General features: G+C 42.6%; 1 protein-coding gene across 2 annotated transcripts in view; it reads right to left on the bottom strand.

Moving 5' to 3' along the window:
* Nucleotides 1-21,774, bottom strand: part of scube3 (signal peptide, CUB domain, EGF-like 3) — a 71,763-nt gene that overhangs the window by 3,080 nt on the left and 46,909 nt on the right. For both annotated transcript variants that reach the window (XM_083975549.1, XM_083975550.1), the window contains 15 exons: nucleotides 17,415-17,531; nucleotides 15,732-15,854; nucleotides 10,793-10,909; nucleotides 6,775-6,897; nucleotides 6,518-6,634; nucleotides 6,325-6,420; nucleotides 6,075-6,191; nucleotides 5,550-5,711; nucleotides 5,240-5,443; nucleotides 3,835-3,996; nucleotides 2,830-2,997; nucleotides 2,565-2,726; nucleotides 2,261-2,458; nucleotides 1,975-2,127; nucleotides 209-288 (listed from right to left, as the gene is read on the bottom strand). In XM_083975549.1, coding sequence (XP_083831675.1) covers nucleotides 209-288; nucleotides 1,975-2,127; nucleotides 2,261-2,458; nucleotides 2,565-2,726; nucleotides 2,830-2,997; nucleotides 3,835-3,996; nucleotides 5,240-5,443; nucleotides 5,550-5,711; nucleotides 6,075-6,191; nucleotides 6,325-6,420; nucleotides 6,518-6,634; nucleotides 6,775-6,897; nucleotides 10,793-10,909; nucleotides 15,732-15,854; nucleotides 17,415-17,531 — 2,099 coding nt within the window. The remainder of the gene's footprint in view (nucleotides 1-208; nucleotides 289-1,974; nucleotides 2,128-2,260; nucleotides 2,459-2,564; nucleotides 2,727-2,829; nucleotides 2,998-3,834; nucleotides 3,997-5,239; nucleotides 5,444-5,549; nucleotides 5,712-6,074; nucleotides 6,192-6,324; nucleotides 6,421-6,517; nucleotides 6,635-6,774; nucleotides 6,898-10,792; nucleotides 10,910-15,731; nucleotides 15,855-17,414; nucleotides 17,532-21,774) is intronic.

Here is a 21,774-nt window from a genome sequence, read left to right as displayed (position 1 = left end):
TTACAGTTGAAGCTATTACACAATAAATCGCACCCATACTGTATGACGACATGGAAGCTTGTCAGTATTAACGTAGCGTCTGACTCACACAATTATGTGTTGGCAACAGTTGTGTTTAGCCCATCAACACCTTTTTAATCACCTCAGTCACCTTTAACAGCACCAATTATAAGTAAAGACCAAAATAAAAAGACATTAAGCCGCTAACCTTGAGGATTTCTTGATGGTTTTCTGAGGCGTAGAGTCTCCCATCTCGCACTATGTCCTCTACGAGCTGTTCGTAGTCCTCTGAATTCAACAGACACAAAACATGACACAATTACTAGTCACTTAATGACATGCTGAAAAACAGGTCATGCCTAACCACAGCAGGCAGGTAAAATAATGTAATACATAGGTGAGGCCTTAAAAAAATATAGACTGGAAACTCTTTGACTCACATACTTGTCACCTAATGGAAACATATGGGTTTGTTATCTATTATTACAGATTGTAACATTAAAGTCTTTGTTTAGTCTCTGTCCTTTCAGACATTTAATTATTTAACCAGGTTTTCCTTAGAAGGTTAAAACCATTTACCCACTGATTTTTTCTCTTCTCTTCTTTCTCATTGTCTTTCTTTGTGCCTCATTATAATGTTGGTGGACAACATTTTGTTTATGATGCTGCCTTGCTCAACAACAGCCATTGTCCTTGTTACTCTGGGTAAACCACACACTAAGAACTTCAGTGAAAGAAGCTGTGGATTATTCATGATAATTCACTGAGACACGATTAGGAAAATATGTTAAGACGAGCTAAACTGATAATTACTTGGAGGCAAAAAATACTGCAGTAATGGAAAATACGTGATTGAGATTATTTAAGTGTCACAATGACATCCATTGTCCACCAGGGGGCACAAGTTGTTTTTGTCAACAGCAAAATGTCTTTGTCACAACTCTTAATAAAACACAAATGGATGTGAAAAGACAACCAACTAATATGGTGTTGTTTCTGTTTTAGAGTTGAGTCTCAAATGTTGATATGAGCGTCATATTGATATTACGAGAGATCATAATATTATTATTTAAAACCGACAACACAGTCTCTTCTCTGCTGTGTTGCAGTGGAGACATACATCTCAGAGATAAATATCTCAAAACCTGGGAAAATAAAACCAGATTTATCTACATATGGTCTCTGCCTCACTAGAATAAAGGGAAAGTTTTATTTGTTTTTGATCATCTCACCCTTGACAAAGAAACACAGGTCACTGGAGCCATAAGCATTAATGATACATTGAATTTCACTTTATTTAGGTGGCTTCAGTTTCAAAAGAATTTGGGGGGATGAAATGGATTCAGGATATTGGGAACTGTCACTCAATGTCCACTTTGACACTTAACTTTTCTGGAGCTTTCAACCACATCTGCACCCAGGTCTGCCTATGCTCTGTTGGCCTGGTCATTGCTGTCGTATTGCTCGTATTGCTCTTATTGTGTCATGGTGCATGCGACCACTATACAGTAGGCCTTAATTGATGTTCCCTGCTTTTAGTTTTTAGTATGTTTCATTCAAACTCTGTATTTTAACCTATTTATTGCACTCAATGCAATTTCCCCTGCAGGACAAATAAAGTTTATTTGATTTGATTTGGTTTGATTTGATCTCACAGTCTTCCTTAGCAGATGTATGGAGTTTGCTTAAATTTGCATTTCTATAGTTTTAACCCCACCACAACATGTGATTGGAAGCTCTAGAAAAAGCTTAAAAGTTGAGCTTTAGTTCAGATATTTGAGTCAAATGTGCTTATCTAATGAAACCATGAAAATCTTGTTGTTGCTTGTCTGTGTGATCTGTAATATTAGTTGCACTGCAAAATCTAAAAAGTATCATAAAAAAGTGACATAGCCACATTTTAAAATCAGATTTTATTAACACTGCAGTTCATAATAAAAACTAGCTGCGGTGATAAATGAGTGTGTGACGTACCATCATAAGTAACGTAGGGGATCTGAAAGCCCCTGGCGCTGTTGGCCTCATTGGACTTGAAGTTGATCCAGAGACGTCTGGAGCGAGCTGTGAAGGCGATCGGCCGCTCGTACGTCTGACAGGTCTCATAGGTGGTGATGGACGTGGCCGACCCTTTGGAGGGCACAGAGAGGGCGACAAGTGACTAAAGCAGGTTCCCAGAATAGTTTCCTTTCATGGTGCAATTTACCAACGTAAAAACAATGAATCCCAATAAAGCGTCAAGCGGAAGGAAAAGGTCACTCACAGTTCTTCCTCATAACCAACACATCTCCACACTCATCCTCTGAGGGCAGGAAAATCTCCGGCACCACGATTAGGATCTTGCGCTTGCTGGGTGGGTTGATGTTCCAAATACACTCCACATTAGCAGGGTAATTACCGGGATAGTTAGGTGACTCAATGTAACCCATGAACTCACCCATCTCTCCACCACATTGCCTATCTAGACATACACAAACAAAACTAATTAGGTTCCTGCTTATGTTTAAAAAAACAAAAAAAAACAAAAACGTGACCCAACATAACAAATCAGTCTCGCTCAGACTCACTCTTGCACTGAGAGACGCTGGTGGCACCGTCAAAGTCAGTGGTGGTGTTCCCAGGGCAGGTGATACAGTAGTTCTGTCTAAACTCGGTCTGATAGGTCCCCACTGGGCAGCGGATACACCGGTGGACGGTCGTGTTGTAGTAGTGACCTGGGGAGCACTGAACTGCAGGGGAAGATACAGGAAACGAAATGTTAGTAGTGTGAGAGATTTTTACCAGTTTTTTGAGTTATATAATCCTCCCTGTGCAAAAAGAGCTGGAGCTGACCTTTGACTTCACAGTCATGGAAGGAGCTGGCTCCCTCCCGCTTGGTGCTCAGTCCTCCACCACAGGGGAAACACAGCGTGCGTCCCAAATCCGGCTGGTAGGCGCCCTGAGGACACGGCTGACACGGTTTGAACCCGTCGCTGGAGAAGGAGCCGGTTGGACACTGACCTGGATTTGATTTTAAGAAAAAGAGTAAGCAGCTTTACTTAAAGCAGAAGTAAGCGATCCGGTCGTTTTGGGCTAACTTTCTGTCAGCCGATGGAGTTAGCAGCCCCCGCCCTCGTCCCTACGTCAGCACATTCACGCGCATCCCTTGGCTGCACACACAGAGAGGACTGCCCCTTTATGCCGTTCTCTCTCCTCATTGGATAAAGGTTGTAGGATACAAGGAAAGTTTTCTCCTCAGCTTACAGCAGAGCAGAGGGACTGACAGACCCGTGTTTCGGACCAAACACTCTATATAAGTGATTCTGGGTCAAACTGACCCAATTTGTTCCCTTCCTCCATCCTTCCTTCTTTACACAATCCTTTCCCCCTTCCTTCCCTCCCTTCGTCCTTACTTCTTCTTTCTTATCAATTGGATCCTTTTTATCCAATTGACCCTCCATCTTTCTTTCCTTCCTTCTTTCCTCCCTTCTTCCGTCCTTCTTCCTTCCTTGAACAAATCTGTTCCCTCCCTCCATCTTTCTGTCCTTCCTTTTCCCCTTCCTTCTTTCCTCCCTCCCTCCCTCCCTTCCTTCCTCCTTCCTTTTTGACCCAATCTGTTCCTGCCCTCCATCTATCTTTCCTTCCTTCTTTCCTCCAATCTTTCCCTTTGTCCTTCCTTCCTTCCTTCTTTCCTACTTTTCCTTTGTCCTTCCTTCTTTCCTACTTTTCCTTTGTCCTTCCTGCCTTCATTCCTTCCTTCCTTCCTTGACCCAGGTGGACAACAGGAGGGTTAAAAGACAGAACCCCTTCACCGGACCTGAAATACAAATACATACATGTCTACTATTTGTCCTGTACCTGCGCAGGAGGAGATGTTTCGTGCCCCGACCGCCCCGTGACCGTCGCTGCCGGGGCAGAGGTCACAGGCCAGCTGCCCCTCCTTCTCCTGGAAAGTCCCAGGTGGACACTGGACGCAGCGCTCCTGCTCACCGTGGTAGTAAGACCCCGGCAAACATCTGACTGAGAGAAGATCCACAACGGCTCCAGTCAGAGGTGACACACATGACGTGAATCCATGGATTAAAAAAGTACATGCAAACCTTGAAATCAGTTAAGATGCTTAGTTTAAAACTTGAGGGGAGACACTACAGTGAATAGGGTAAAACATTTAAATAACAGATATCACCATGAAACATCCCAAGTTTATCACTTATATTAAGACAAATATTTTTTGTATTACAAGTTTTGTCAAATTTTATGTTTAAGTAAATGAGGCAATACATGCGCTAATTTGCATACATTTCCAGAACCAAAATCTGAACAATGGATAAAGCCCCTTTCAAAATTCCTGTTTTATTTTGTTGACATATTAGAGTCAGAAGTTTTTACAGAGGGGATTTTGGATATCTCTTTTTATCACTCTGTAAATGAGAAAATACTGTCACCACCCCTAAAAAATCTAATTTCGCCATGTTTTTAGGAATAAAATGTTGTATAAATCAGGCTGTAAAACCTTAAGAATATAGACAGGAATAAAGCTGGAAGGTTTGGTGTCTGTAAGTGCTGCTGAAGTGAAGATTTCGGGCTCAGAGTCTGAGGAAAAACTCATTTTGAGAAAATGGCCTTTAAAGACTTGTACTGTAAAATTCCATAGATTGTTAATGTAAATCGTACTTTTACGATTTGTTGCTGATGAATTTCTTTCAACTTTTCTGAAAGAATACATGTTAAGGAAGAAAAATAGCCCAAAATCTCAAAATTGATCAGTGCATGAAAAAACAGTGTTTTTGCCTGTAGTGTCCCGCCTTGAATGTGACCACCCAGTGGCCACTTAACTGGGTCGCAACAGTCCATAATATCTATCTTCTTAAACATCATAATGTTCAGTCTTTGGTGACACTGTCAGAAATGTACAACTTTACTCATACGTCTATTATTGGTGTCAGAGTTAAAGGTGATGTTGTACTTGACTGCATTTTATTCAGAGGTGTTTAAAATATGCACCCGACTCTGACTTCAGTGCCAAAACATATTGTATAATTTAATTAACATTTCCAAGACAGCGTCCTTAAAAGCCGAACATGTTTTGCATAAAAATAGACTTTAATGGCAGAACAGCTGTCTGAGACTTAATAAACTTAACGCTGAGGGAACAATTCACCTCCCATGACCCTGTGTTACAGACTACAACAGTGTGCCGTTTGATTTTAAATCCAATTCCCAGTCCCGGTCTGACTCTCGTGGTCCTGCTGTCTGCTCTTACCACATCGCCCGCTGTCCCTCTCCCAGCCCGGCCCACAATTCTCCTGAATGGGAGCAGCCTGGGGAAGTTTCTGCGCCACCTCGTACTCCAGACCGGCCACTCGGATCAGGAAGCGCTCCTGGTTGATGGACTTCTTCAGAGCCTTGATGTACGTCTTCACCTGCTTCTCCATGCGCTGTCTCAGGCAGCTCAGATTACAACTGCCTGGTTATGGGTGAATAAATAAAGACAACATTTTTAGAGAATCTGTTGCAGATTGGAAAAAGTCACAAGGTTTAAGACAGGCAGTAAATCTGTTGGCAGTTCTGACCTGTGGTGTCTCCAGCTTTGACCTCGGCTTCCAGCTCCAGAGTTATGCGTGTTACCTCTTTGTTGGAAGGGTTACGAGCGCGTCGGCCTTTGGCTTTCTTGGAGGAGTCACATTTGAGGTTGACAAATGTTACGAGGCAGTTGCTGCAGGGCTGCCCCCCTCCTGCACACATGATATCACACAGTCTGTGAGGTGATACTGTATAAACTATAATAAGGTTTGAGAGTTAGTCTATAAATTCATGGACTAATGATTGTTTTTATCATTGATTCATCTCCTGAGTATTTCCTTTACTGATTAACTAATTGTCTTGTCCATAAAATGTCAGAATAAGTTTGAAAAATGCTGATTAATAATCAACCAAATACAATACCAAATTGTATCACATTCTCACATTTGACAAGAGACATTTGAGGAAAAGTTGTCAATCACCTGTTTCAGCTCTAAAATCATAGATAACAGCACACAGAAGCAATCTCAAAGATAAATACAACAAAAAACAACAAAACACAAAGAGCCACTGACCCGGTCCCAGCGTCCGTCCCCTGTCCTCCGTCCTGCCCGTCAGTTTCGGGTGAAGGTGACATTTGGCGTTTTTGATCTTGAACGAAGCCGTCTGCTTCACTGGAGGGGCCAAAGTCTCTACACACAAACACAGCAACAGTGGGTAGAGGCACAGTGACACATCACAACAACAGCAATCACAGCCGACACACACACACACACACACGAACGAGCTGACAGATTGTTGATACGAGTCTGGAGGGCAGCGAACCTATGCAGCCCTGACTGCTGCTGGAGTTGAGCCTGGACGGAGACTTCCCTCTGAGGATGGGGATGCCACAGCTGACTGAGTAGCTGTTGTCAGACTCTGCAGAGGAGATCACAAATAAAGAAAAAAAGTTTGTAAAATCGGTCTGCTGTGTGGTATTTTTACGACAATTTAACTCTCACTGGGAGGGACGTACCTGCCAGATAGTGAGCTTTAGATGCACAGGTAAGAGAGCAGCTCTCTTTCTTGCCCGTCTTGCTGCAGGTCAGAGTGGCTTTAGGTGCGATCAGTCCAGAAGGACATTTCACCAGCTCTGAGGGGGGAAAACAAAGCGATTGAATCAAGAAGTGTTGATGAATAAAGCTGATAAAGAGGCAGAAAAACACACCGGTATAAAGAGACTGAGGGTGTGATTCAGTGTGTCCGCCACAGGGGGGCAGTGCTGCTACATACCAATACAGTCTTTCCTGTTCCAGTGCAGCTTGAATCCTGGTGGACAGGTACACTCGTAGCTGCCCAGACTGTTGATGCATCCAAATTTACAGCCCCCACGATTTATACTGCATTCATCAATATCTGTTAACACACACACACACACACACAGACACGTTTTCACATACACATTTAGCGCACATGCAAAGATGACATCAGAAACCCAGAGAAAACGCTTTGTCCAAGAAACAATCTGGAGTTCATTTTTGTCGAATAACATAAAAGAGAAACAGACTGATTGAGAAAGAGCAACAGCTGTGAATGAGTGAGGAGTTCCTGTGAGGTCAGTTCAATTCATCCTGTCAACGAGTCACATTTGGGGGAAGATTAATGTGTTTGCGTGTAAACAGAAGTGATTCCTCGTTTTTGATGTCGCCACATTCGATTTCACGGTCAAAACTTCTCCGCTCTTCGGTGAGGGAGCCTTGTGGTGAGCAATAAATTATAATCACCTTTTCAAACACATGCTGAGCTCAAAACCGCTAAAAAAAAAAAAAGCATCCGGGATCCAGATGCAGGGCTGGCTGCCATTGACGCCAGACACTGAATTAGTTTTAGTGAGCGGCGGGGCCGTGGATGCGCCAGGCCGCGGACAAGTGGCAGAGAGACGCCGGGGACGAGGCAGCAGCAGCAGAGATAATGACAGTGATTGATGATCTGGCCTGCTGATATGAGATGCTCTTCCTTGTCTCATTCAATTATTCACCCTGAATAAAAACAGTCTGCGCGCCTCTGCACTCCCGCAAGAAGATGATGACTTCATCAACACAACAGCAGCGCTCTGTCGCTGACTTGCCGGAGCTGCTTGGAAATGTTGTGTGAGACGAGACGCGCTGCTGCTGCTGCTGCTTATCCTCTGCATCAAAGCACACAATTTAAAGGACAAAGAACTCTAATAATGAATATCTGATGCAAGTGGAGCTCGTCTGCCAGCAACTGTTGTTTTAACTTCTTTGTGCATCTCCTACTTCAAAACTGAGCCGAGGAGATGGATTCTGACCTTTCTCCTGGTCTCAATGCACTTTTTTTTCCTTTTTATCTATTCTCTTTACAGGAACAGAGCAAGAGAAGAGCCAAGAAAGAAAAGGAAACAATAGAAGAAGAAAAAAAGACACAATTTGACATTTAGACTCAACAATTTGCTTTGTGTCATGGAGAGGAATTTCAGGGTGGGTGGGAGGAGTTCGGGGAAATGCTGCCATCTTTAAATTCTTATCAATTGTGTTCACTTACTCAACAATATCTGCAACGTCCAGCCCAAAGTGGAAAGGTTTCCTCTTTATTTTTTTTTACAATTTTAGTTTAACTTTAACTGTTCAGATCAACTTAAACTCTGTTGTGTCTGACTTCTGTCTCTCTCTCTCTCTTAGGTCTCTATGCAGACAGTGCCAAAGGAATAACAATCCTGCTGGAGGTCACTTCTGGCCGGATCATGTGACGTAAATTCAAAAATACTTACAAAGTATTTAGTTGCGACTGCTCTGAGTCTATTTTCTTACCAGATAAGCAAGAAATGTGCAGATTGTTTTGTTAGCTGAGAGGGAGAATGGCTGGGTATACTCTCACTTGGGAGGAATGTTGACAGGCCTCGGCACAATGCTTGACAGCGGGTCACTGACCTAATTGGGTTTGTTTAGGGTGAGTCTATTGTTAAACACTGAACACAGCTCTCTGGCTTGTTTGACAGCTATATTTTGGCTGATAAACCACACGGGGAACAACGTAACCTTGGATATGGCCAGGAGTGAGGAAAGTGCAACGGGGGGAGAGCCATTAATCTCCAGGGTTATCTAACATTTCCGACAGCGCCGATGAAAAGCGTGGGGAAATCATTCATCACCGGCTCTTTCAACAATGGTATAGAGAATCTTTTTAACGCCGGACCATCTCCTCCTCTCAGCAGCTCCGTGCGGCGGCGGCAGCGGCCAGATCACAGTCCACCATGTGAGTAAAAGCCTCATAAATCCAATTCTGGTGCTTTTATTCCCTGAGCTGACAGCTAATACAGCTACCTACTGTAGAACAGATTCTATATGACCTTACAAGGGTTTAAAAGGCGCTGTTACCTTTTTTTTATTACATTGCGACAGTAATGACACAGACAGGAAACATCCCATACATGTGCTCTTTACCGCCGTCTAATCGGAGCCACATTCCTGATTCTACATTCTGTTGCAACATTCCTGATCAATAAACCTGTCAAACTACAGACCAAACCAAAAAAAAAAAAAAAAACACTGAACAAATCACTGCAGCAGAGCTATGTATTTCAAGTGCATACGCTGTCTCTCGCTGTCTCCCACAACTACTGTGAGGCCCTGAGGTGCTGGAGACAGCAGCAGATCCTAACTGGTGATACACACTCCATCAAAGGGCTGCCGCAACATCCTGATGTGCTCTCTGGCGGGCCTCTCGCTGCCTGCCAGGCAGATCTGACGCGCCCCCACACATCTCCTCCTGACACCAAAAGTCTGTTTCTGCTATTTGTTCCGGGCCAGAGTACAGTAGGTACCTGCTAATGTTTGATGGACATGGTCATAGTGCACCTTGAAGGGCCATCGCTGTGGGTTTTCATGTTTTAGTCCATTAACCACAACACAAATCGCCTACACTTTACATTACTGCGAAGTGTAGCGTAAGTTCTCAGATAGATTTCCTGCCTTCGGGGCAGCCACCTGTTCCAGCTCATTTCAGTGCATTTGAAAATCCACTTGCGGAGACTTAAAACGGGCATGAGATATGTAATCCATCAGAGCGAGCATTTGGTTACATCTCTAGTTTTCATCCAAGAATGCAGATGCATGCAGATACTCCTCCGAGTCGAAGACAACAACTGACAACAGCACTGACTGGGGGAAATATAATGGTTGATTTGTCAGTTTCTTGAACTGAACAGGTCACTGTTCAGTCTCTGATGTCAGAATGGAAATAGCTTTTCAAAGAATCACTCAATATCCACTTTCATAATGATAATAATATTATAAGAATGATAATGGATGTTAATGGTAAAATAGCCTATAAACACAGCTGAGGCTGATGGCAATGTCCTGAGTTTTGGACATAAACCAAAAGACTCAGGAGCGATTGACCTGCTGGAGCGAAAGGAGAAAAAGCAGTAAAGTGAGTTATTAAAATTCACCCTGAGGGGGTAAAATGTATTAAGGCAATAATAAGTACGGTAAATGTCTCAACACAGCGGCCGAGACATTTCATTCAAAGTCACAAATGCCAATGTTAAACACTTAGTCAAAGTTATCCTGACTCATTCTCTGGGAAATGTCTTGGCAAGCAGTTTAATATTAGACTACTCTTTCTTTCTTTCTTTCTTTCTTTCTTTCTTTCTTTCTTTCTTTCTTTCTTTCTTTCTTTCTTTCTTTCTTTCTTTCTTTCTTTCTTTCTTTCTTTCTTTCTTTCTTTCTTTCTTTCTTTCTTATGTAATTTGGTGAGGTCAGGTTTAAGCCCTTCTTACTTCATCAGCACACTCTCTCCTTAAATAAAATACTGCATACAACCTACTTGTAATGTTTTATTTGTGTGAGTACATGAAATAAATAAAAAAATCTAAATTTTAAAACACTTCTGGGAGATTGGATTACATAGTGCCTCTCCACCATCACCCTCATCATCATCATCAATGTTCATGCTGCAGAGGAGCTCCAGAGACTTGAAGAACGAATGCCAAGACACAGCGATGCTGTTCTGGCAGCACACGGTGGCCCAACACTTCACTAAGACACTTAATGATGCTTTTTCTTTCAATGTATCCGTTTCTTCACTAGTGCAGCGCTTTATGCAAGCTGTCAATTAAAATTCAAATTAACTTTAATAATCTGTTTCTAGTGCACTTGTGCTTTTCCTGCAAAACATACAACATCATGCATGACATGACTACAGTAATGGAGGGTTAGCAAAGAGTTGTGGGCTGCAGAGAAGGAGGAAGAGTGATGGACGGGAGAGGGGGAGTGGGCGGCTGTCTCACCTCCGCAGTGTGCCAGGCCGTAGAGGACGTAGCCTTTGTGACAGAGACACTGGAAACTGCCGGCAGAGTTGACACAGAAGTGGTCACAGGCTCGGTCAAAAGAGCATTCGTCGATGTCTGTGAGAGACAGAAAGACATGTGGTTAGAAACCTCTCAAACTGTTCAACAAATGACAGAAGAAAAAGGGAAAAAAAAAGATTTTTCAATTTTCAAAGAAAGAAAAAAAAAAGCCGTTATCATGGCATATTTTCCTGTTTTCATTTTTGTGTTGCATTTATTGTCATGAATTGCAATGGGTCAAATCACATGTCACCACCACCACAACAACAACAACAACAACAACAAAAGCGTCTCCTGAAAAGACGACGTCTTCCATTCGGTGCCTGGTATAGTCATTGACCTCCTGGAGTCATGCAGTTTCCCATTTCGATGCAGTGAAATTGACTTTTCAAGGTATTTTTTGAAATAATAAGTGGCCACAGCAGGAGTCAGAGGAAACTCTCCTACACACAATCTGCCAATCGCTTTCCCTGTCCCTTTCTTAACCACAATATAATGGACCCGGGGAAGATTGGAAAGCCCCCGATCTGACTTCTTCCTCTATAATTCTTACCATACAGTGAGAAATCATAAAAAAAAATAATTGAGATAAATATGTCACAGTATGAATGCAGATAAAGAAGAACCTGTGTTCAGCCCCTGCTCCTTCTGTCAGCCCTCGTCGTCACACCTGGAAATCCACATTGCAACAGCTCCATCCTACGTGGCAGCAGCAGCTTGTCTTATCTCACTGAGCTTCTCTGTTCCTCCTTATGTGCATCTGTACTGTATAAGTTACTCAAATGGCAGAGGCTCAAAGTCCATTGATACATGAAACTACAGGATATGAATGACATTTGGTTTTATTGCGATCAAAGTTTCCTTTAATGTCAGCAATAATCTGTGTCAAGCCCAGGCAACGCATGCTGGGAGAAAATGGAGATGTGCTACAACTATGCTAGATGTCTAATTGGCTAATTTTGAGGGGGAAAAAAAGGTTCTGAGGATTTTCCCAGGAATATCATGCTTTCATCCACTACAGCTGAAGCTCCTCTGGGTTATGAGGCAGCGCCAGCCACCATCAAACAGATGACACAGGTATTTCACAGCAATTACAGGAGTTCAGTCAAATAATGGGTTACCTTGAAGAAAACCAAGAAGACAGACTGATAAATGTCTGCGCAAATCTTGCATGCACATATTCACACCAGGAGTAATCCTTTCACAGACAGTGGGAGCTGAACTCTTTGCAGATCAGTAGAAACAGTCATTGAGGTTAATTCTTGGCAAAACACCAAAAACAGACGGGGGAGAAAAAAAAAGTGCTGAGATTAAAAGCTTATTAAGTGATCGGTTTACAGAGAAGCACAAAAGCTCTGGAGGAGAGCCACAGGTTTGATGTTTGAAGGATTGTTTCATTGGTGCATTCAATGAACTCGACAAATCATCTGGACAAATTGAGCCTGTCTTACAAAAAATAAACACAATTTAGGTTGGACATTTTACAAATCAAATACTGTTTCAACTTTTCTGAACCTGATACACTCATTCCAGAGTGAGAGGTCAAAAAAGTGACCGCAAAAAAGGCTTTAAACTTTTAAAACTCTTTGCTATTTGAGATCCACTGCAGCAGTAGAGCGCAGCCTGAACTGGCACAAGGCGGAGACGAGGCATTGTGTGTGTGAAAGTGATTGTTTCAGGCGCATTAAGTATAAACTACGCAGGGAGCATTTTTAAAAAAAAACCTCTGGGAATTAGGCGTGGTGACCGAGTTTACCCCCCTAAAAGACGCCAGAAGTCGATCTGCAACTTATCATTATATCGTTTTCTGTTGCGCCACACTACAGAGTGGATGTGTGAAGCCATCTGGGACTCCTACAACCCTTATTTACCAAGCATCTAAGGTGAAGTATGCAGTGGGCACAGAGACTGCATCATGAGGTGAAGTACGTGCTGGGGACCATGGAAAGATTAAGTGAGAGCAGTCGTATTGTTGCCCAGCTCCGTCTAAAGACAGAGAGACTAAGATGGAAATCAAAAATCAAGAGTTTCCATCAATTATTTAATCTCTTTTCTCTCATCGCTTCAATCTCCTCCCAAAATAAAATTCTAGGGAGGTAAATGGGTTTGACTTAAATTAAGAAAAGGCCACTGTTGTTTATACAGAACAGATAAGAGATGTTCCCTCTGGAGAGAAAACATGAGGTCTGATCCACATCTCTCCCTGAGTGCCCTCATGTGGATTAGGAGTGAGAAGGAGATGAAGGAGACTTTGGAGGGTGTTGAGGGTGGAGGAATGCTGACAGGGGCTCAGCAGACATGTCCCATCCTGACTCATGGGCCATGGTCCACTGACAGCAGGGAAACACCATGACTGTTTAAACCAAGATAAACCCAGAGTTCAGTTTACAAATCTCAACACCTCGCAGAGACAGCAAACGTCTCACTAAAAGTGTCAAACTAAAACACCACCGGCACCTATTAATAAAACTACTGTATGGTGGTGGTGGTGGTGCAGTTAATGCAGGTGCACTTAATCTCCTGGGTCGCCCCGCTCTGGATTTCTGCTCCCCAGTGAAATGCAGGATGGCCTCGGTGTACTTTGTATTGTTTATATAAATCCTCTGAAAAACACAGGTACGTCTGAGAAATTTAGGATTTTTCACACATGAGAATCAGGCTGTGAAAACAGATATATAACATCATCTGAGGCTCTGCAGCAGCACCGAGAAAATAACTTGGATAATGTCATACTGAAGTCATAGGGTTATATTGAAGTCAGTGAGAATTGCATAAAAGCTGCCGTACAAACTTTAACATTTTTGCATTTCAGCACAAACAGTGTGAGATTGTCTTTATAGGAACGGCACCGATCACCTCAGGGTGTCGGGTCAGAACAGCATTCGGTGTTCAGGTGACAGTGTGAATAAAAGAGAGACGTTGTTGGTTCCAGCTCCAGGATTCAGACAGCTGAGTTTATCTAGTAGTTTGTAAAGACGCGCGTGTGTGTATGTGTGTGTGTGGTTATATCTCGGGACGGACACTCTAAATAAATGTCCATCAGACGTCACCATTTTCCAAGGCAGACAAGATCCAGCTGTCACCTGCTCGTCTCACTCGCTGATGCGTTCAGGAGCGTGGGCACAGCGAGTTCACAAGCAACACAACATGATCAGGTACAGAAGATAGAGAGGAAGAAACACAGATGTAAGGCCTTCTTCATGCATACATTATACGATTAAAATAGATGAATATAGATTGATCTTCAATTTAAATTAAAGGTAAATTAAATTATAACTATTCTTTTGCAGATCTTGTACATTTCAGGGATTTACAATGCAACCAGAACTTTTTATAAAAAGCATTAAAGTGGGTGCATTTTCATTGAATGTTTATGTTTTAGTGACTCATGATGTTGACCTTTAGTATAACGGGAGGTTTATGCCCATTGATCAGCTATGGATTGGCAGATCTTGCTTATAGATGTCCAGTTTGAAAAAAAAAGGAAAAAAGATCAGTGTATCCCTGTTATCTTGCTTCGTTGGTTCCTGATTCATCGTTGCATTATGGGAAATGCCGGTTCCCGAGTTTGCCTCACGTATGGATTAAATGTCAGGATATCAGAGCCTCTGCTGCTTTAATATTGAACATTTTTAGTGTCTGTCTCTTGTGAATCTCCCAAAGTTCATGAAAGTGAAACACTAAATCCCTGGATCACCACCTTAATTACAGATTTGCATACTAACATCAGCCGTTAAAAACGCAGCGGCATCAATCAGAGGAGTTTTCATTAAAGGGTAAAGATTAACCTCTACTGAGAGGCGTTCTGCTCTTATTGTGCCCATCTCTCACTCCATGGGTGAGAAAAATGACAGGAATGAGAGAAAGAGGATAAGGAGCAGACCGGTGACTCAGTGGTGAGTGGAGTGTGTGAGCCTGGCAGCACCTCACTCAAAGGGAAGGTGAGCTTTATCACGGCCTTTCTCTCCAGACAAAACACACAACACCAAAAGGACAACACTGTTCCACAGTTGCCCCCCCCCCCCCCCCCCCCCCCCCCGTGCACCCAAACACCACATGGAAGGCATAGTGCCACAGAAAACAGGCCGTGACTTACATTCCCGCATGCACAGACCAGATTTTCTCACTTATCTGCACTGTTTTAGCAAAATGAACTTTGAATTGTTCGGCTCCGAATAATGAGAGAGTAGCATCCCGACCGAAAATAGATTCAAAGTGACAAGAAAAGTTGCTGCAAAGCACAGTGACATAGTGTATGTTTTCACTGACCACATAGGATGTTTGTGTATTGTGTATAGAGTGGTGTAATTCAGTGCAGCGATTCAAAACCCATCGCACGACATTGATGTGTAACAGGCTGGATATTGATTGACCACATCAATAAAGAAAAGAGAATAATAAAAGAAAAAAAATATATAGCGTGTCATCTGTTTTTCCACCCGGGGAGAGACTGAACTCGGCTCTGCAGTTCTAGTCGGCTGCTCTTCTTTCACCAGATGTTTCTGTAGTGGCTTGATGCTTTCAAGAACCAGAGGTTTTAGAGCCGGAGCTTTAATTCCCCACACCTGTGTTCGGCCATGGCAAACTCTTTATTTGTTCTGCAGCTAGTCCCCCCAGCTCCTGCTGAGTGATGGCTGCCACCAAATATAACAGACAAACAAGCCGGAGAGGCCTGGTTTGGCTTCTCTGCAGTCCAGGGGAGGGGAAGCTTATTTTTGCGTCACTAGGAGAAACATGCACTGGTTTACCATTGTGTGTTAAAATCTATATTTTGCTCTGCTTAACAGGAGGTGCTCTGGGTGGTGCTTTCAGGTGCTAGTCCACAGGAAAAAGTTGCTTTATAAAAAGTGTGAAAAAGGTCGTCCAATGGGCTTCCTACCTTGACACGTTCTCTCATTGGTCAGCAGCTTGTAGCCTTTCTTACAGCTGCACTCAAAGCTGCCCACCGTGTTTCGACACACGTGGTCGCACCCGCCGTTGTTCATGCGGCACTCGTCGATGTCTGCGGACACAGAAAGTCACAAAGAAGACTGAACACGACACGAAATAAAAAACTGGAGAGAAAGGGAAAAGTTAAACCTGTAGTAGCTGCTTTTGCAGAGCAACATTGGCGTTAATTTTGAGTCATGTGGCTTTTAGCTCGGTTTTTGGTCCCCACACGCACCATTAGCTGCTAAATGCTTAGAGCAGACAGTAAAATAAGTTTATTACACCTTTTCCTGCCAAAGAAAAAACAATATTATAAAAACACTGAGAGCTAATCAAAGCCGTGAAGTTGAGCTGTTGCAGTACTTTTGTTTTCTATTGTTAATATAAAGATATTGACTCTGGCAACTTTAACAGAAGTTCATGAGTAGCTATTAAATGTGAACGGTGGGGAAGAACAGAACAGATAGTCAGATTGTCGCGCCAGTGGTGCAGATTAGAATAATCCAAAATAGGATGATTATGTGTTTGGCTGGCATGAGACACTTTCATAAAACGACTATTGGATTTCCTTAACTGGTGCTAAAATCAGCTTGCGTGTCACTGTAATGTGCTGCAGCTCTCACATAATAAAGCCTTTTACCAGTAAGACCTCTAAATCATCGCTGTCCATCTCCTTCCGATTACTGTGCACTTTTTATTCCTGTAGCCAATACCCAGTCGGCATATCATGTGTTGGTCCCTGTGTTTGATGGTGCTCTGCCTTGGTAGGTTTGGCAGCGGATCTAATTAAGTCTGAATCATCGTCACAAATGAGGCATCTGTCTCTTGCGGGAATCTTCATCATCTGGTTGAAATAAATGCATCAGAAATGGAATAAAATAATCCCTTCCCTTGCTCCATCTTTGTCTCAGCTCTTCAGAAGTGTCTGGCCCGCAGCAAGCCGCTGTCGTCTGGTGCCAGTGCTGCCAGGATCTGTTTTCCTCTTCCCTCCTCTCAAACCAAACTAATGTAAGCCAACGCACTTTCATCTGAGCTTTTAGTGTGACATTACAAGCTGTAAAAAGCACACAGATTCCTACCCCTGCTCGTCTGAAAACAGATTGTCCTCAATCTCCTACAAAGTCATCTACCCTATGAAAGTCAGTAGTGCCTTTGTTTCCTCTCCTAATATAATTCTCAGCATGGTTTGGAATTGATTTTATAAGACATAATATAGAAAAGTTGCTACAGTGCACAGGTTACTTGAGTTGAGGATGAGCTGCCAACACTAAGAACGGAAGAAGATGGTGATGCAGTGGAAAAAACTGTCAAGAAAACCAAATTATTTTGCTGACAAAGCATCAAGTTGGTGCTACTGGGATACAGGATACAGAGTGTAGGTAATACACTGTAGTAAGCACCTGTGGGTGTGAAACAATAACAATATTATCTACAAAGTGAAAATCAAACTGGAAGGCTGGCGAGGCTGGTAGTGTGGATTCTGGCAGCAGAGTAAACTCTTGATGATAATATTTGTGGATATGGATCCGGGGTAGCCTGGCAACGCCACGAGCCCGGAGTTAAATCTGGCGACAGCTGGACATGCACAGGTTGAACGCTGCCTGTGAACGGTTGGGGACCGTTGTTACTTTACCTTTGCAGGTCTTGCGGTCCGGCTGTAGAGTGAAGCCAACGGGACAGCTGCAGCGGACTCCTGTCACTGAATCATGACATGTGCTATCACAGCCGCCATTGTTCACTGCACAGGTCTCTGCAGGGGAGCAAGCACTCACAGTCAAGACAAAAAATAAAAAAATAAAAACCCTGGAAAAATATGCAGTAGATGCTGTCTTGACCTAGTTTTTTTTTTTTTCTCCCACTCGAAAAACAGCTTACATGCATGCTGGTATGATGTAAAAATTAGAAGACACACTATAATATACAGCATTCCCCCTTTTTGGTGTCAACAGGAGACAGAAATAAGAAGCACAGCAGGGTTTCAGGTGTTCAGTGGTGGGGAGGGATGAAGAGGGAATAAAGACAGAAAACAGGAATAAATGCAGCAGCTGAGTGAGATTAACACAGAGGGAATGGAAAAGGTGTTTGTGAATAATGAAAGGAGACAGAAATATTATAACACAGCCAAATATAGAGATTTAAATGTGTTCTCTCTCTGTGTGTGTGTGTGTGTAAAGAGATGTAAGTGTGTGCATGTTTGCTTCTCTTTGGTCAAGGTGAATTACGACCTCCAAAAGTCCTCGGCACTGTGGGACATCTGTCTCCCCTCCGTCATGAGGGCGGAGGTTTGACTTCCAGACAGATGCAGACAAAACCACCACTTTTTTTTTCCTCTTTTTTTTTCTACTGGTTTTGACAAAAACCTTCCAGGCATTTTGGGGATAAAAAAGCAATTTCAGCTACCTGGCCTCTGTGTTGGCTGGACTGATTTGAAAAGAGGGAGGTAGTCAGTCGAGATAGGATGACGGAGGTTTCTTCTCTAGACAGTGACAAATTTCACAGAGACTTTCATTTGAAGCAAACAGTACGGGAGAAATTCGCTCTTCTTAACGTCGGAGAGGCCCGATGTCTGTGGTAATAGTTTTGCCAGCTTTATAGACAGCCTGACACACTTCAGAATAAAAAACAAAAACAAACAAACCAGGAAATAAACCTTTTGTGACCTGAAACAATCACTTTAACTTGCTGTAACGCAATTGGTCACCCGCACAAGCTCATCATTTGTGTCGAATGGCCGGCTGCCGGCTCAGCTGAGTCAAAGTCTTCATACTGGCAGGGAGATAGCAGCTCACACGTGGCACTAAAGAGGGAATGCAGCTGCACTATCTCTTTTTTTTTTCTTCATAGACAGCGAGGATCCCTTTGGGGAAACACCTAATCCTCTTCACTTAAATCTAAAACTGCACTGCCTGCAGCAGCCATAATGAAACTTTCTAAAGCTCCTTCCCTCAAATAAAATAAAAAAACTCCACTGTAGTTTGGAATTATGTATCAAAGGAAAACAGGTGCTTACTGTGATGTAATGTAATGTTTTATAGCCGTTTCATAGACAACAGCTCAAAACAGTTCAGTGGATGTTGTTGTTGCCACAGGCTGAACATGATGCATCAATATACTGGGATGGATTTTCAAGTAAATGCAAATACACAGTTTAAATAAATAACTAAGCCAACGCTGTAAATGTTGCTATAAAGTTTGTCTTGGGTTACATGACGCATGCTGTGACCTCCCTTTACAAGCTACTTTATACTGTCCACTAGTCTTGGTTGGTTTAAACTTTTGGAAGCTAAAGTTTTCCTGTGTTGTGATTTTTAAGACACATTCCCCCGGATAACCTGAATAATTTTGCATTTCTGTCTTTTGCCGATTCTCCTGCAGTTTACAAAAGATGTTTACGAGCAGTGTTGAGAGGGACTGAGCCTTTTTCCCTTCAAAAAGTTGAACACTCAACTCAGTGGAGCACTGGGCAGAGAGAGAGAGAGAGAGAGACAGAGGGAGGGGGTGGTGGTGTTGGTGGGACGGGGGGGTGAGGCTACCGGTTAATACCTCCGTCCCAACCCAGGCTTGAGAGTATGGCACTGTGGGTTCACATAATTGCAAAGTGTGAGCAGAGACAGTTGGCAGACGAGACGATAAGACAGTGTCAGGGCATGCCTCTAAACCGCTTAGTCAGACAGCCATCTTACCAAACTGTAATGATCATGTATTAAGAGAGCAAAGAAATATTTCTGACATTATGGTTTTTGTGAAGACAGGGGAGAGACACACGCTCTGGTATGTGTGTGGGTTTGTGTGTTTTGGATGCAAACCAGCCACATCTAGAGCGCGAACCAGGTCGGACTCTGCAATTACAGTAACAGGAGGGCAGACTTTTGTAAATATTCTCCAGTGTGATGTGTAGGGTGTCGGGGTCTAATGTTCCTGAGCCTGCTACTAGGGTATATACGTTTCATGCAGAGAAGGGTTCAGACAGTCAACATCGTCATTTACCAGAAGCCGAGGGATTTCAGAGCTGCACCACTTACTTGACTTACTTCAGAGCTGTTGACAAGCAACAGTGCAACTTGTCAGCAGCCATTTATGATGACCGCAAACGAAAAATACGTCAGAGGGAGCGAGTGGACAGAATTCACACGAAGGCACAAGACGGCATTTCCCTGAGTGTTGATCACTGAGAATACATTTGCACTGGTGAAAAAAAAAAAGTTTTTTCTGTTTCCTTGACCAAACAGCAAACATGCAGCTGGAGTAAAGTTACACAGGAGGTGCAGAGGTTATCTGCAGGCCTGAGGTGAATGCTCTCTCAATAACATACACTACACACAATGAAGAAAATGAAACCATGAGAAACTGTTTTTTTTGTGTGTTTGTTTTTTAAATTGTGAACATTGGTTGAACAATTGGTTTTTACAGTAACACAGGGAATCAGGAGACGAACCTGATAAACCAGGAGGCAAAATATGTCTCTCGCTTTTAATGTTTCTATTTCTGACGAAAATAAAAAAAACTAACTAAGAAACTAGGGCATAAAATCCTGAAATAGGTCAGGCTTTTATATTGTTGTATGTGGGGAACGCAGCGCTCATGTACATACACTTGTATCAAGTAGTTACTTAAAAACACTACTGTTTTGCCTCTTACCTTGAACAGGCTACTCCTCTGAGAACAAGCCTCCTCCCTCAGTTTCTTACATGGTATAATTAAATCGTAAATCTCTTTGATGTATCAAGGTTTGATACATTCTCGCAGATTTATGAGTTTATTTTTCCTGGCATTTTTGCCTGAGCTGTTAAAACACAACTCATCCTGATAATTGGGCTGAATTGCATTAGTGATATTGTCAAAATGCAAGAAGTTTCAATACTGCCTCCCTCTCTGTCTCCCCCACACACACACTCCCTCTCTCCTGACTCACTCACATGTGCTCCATCGTTCTCCATTGTTCGTTTTACTGCAAATGTGGTGAAACAAATTACTTTTGGCAACCAAACAGAAAAATAAACTGGACTGGGATGATATTGATTTATTCCCCCCCTGCAACTGATTATTTTCATCGTTTTAGGACACAAGATTACAAGTGTATGAGAAAACAAGTTGAGAGGGATTGTGTGTTTCATCTTTTTGTATGAAGTGGTGTTGAATCATGGACACATTATTGGCTTCCTCACCAAAACTAATAGTCCATGGAGTTTAGGAACACTGTGGTCGAGTGTTTGAAAGAGTGCAAGGCTAATTTCGCTCTCTTCACTTGTATCAAAACACAAATAAAACCCCAAGTCTTTGGTCTGCCTTTCAAAACCTATCACAGTTAAATTGACAGTGTTATGGATTTTTGACAAAGGCAATCAAACTCACACAAGAATCATCAGCCAAATGCAACAAAAAGGGCTTGTTCTGGATGAAAGTCTCCCTGTGCCTGCCCGATATCTTATTATACATTGCAGTATTTTATTATTACCACTGACGTATCGGTGTATAGGCAGCGTTTGTTTTGGAAGTGCCGAGAGGTTGCCATCCAGGGGGTCAGGCCCCCTCCGAAGAGGTCACAAGATAAATCGAGGAGTCGTGAGATGATTAATGGGCCAAGGTCAAAAACCACAAATCTATACTTACATATTGGACTTTTTTTTTCAATATCGAGTCATGTCACTTCTCTGAGATTCTATCATTTATTTAAATGAAACCATGTGAGATATTTCAAGGGGAGATGTCTCTTTGGTGGAGCAGCTAACAACTTCTAACACACACGCTTTTACTGTACTGTAAGGCCTGAAAAAAAAGACTTTAATCTTTAATAACATATGTTTTTAATGTAAAGCATTAATCTGAATAGAAACTCCAGCTGTCAGGTACATGTGCTGGCATATTACAGCTATACATCTATACAGTGGAATCCAAAATAAGTGCCATGACACTTTATTTAATTACAGCATTTGAGTAAATGTAATTATTCACTTGGTGGAGGCGGACGACTTTGACAAGTCAAATCTTGACAA

This window comes from Trachurus trachurus (assembly GCF_905171665.1).
Source record: "Trachurus trachurus genome assembly, chromosome: 7".
In the NCBI taxonomy this organism is placed as follows: domain Eukaryota; kingdom Metazoa; phylum Chordata; class Actinopteri; order Carangiformes; family Carangidae; genus Trachurus; species Trachurus trachurus.
The sequence above is the reverse complement of the archived record's forward strand: the minus strand, read 5'-3'. Positions and strand labels throughout refer to the sequence as shown.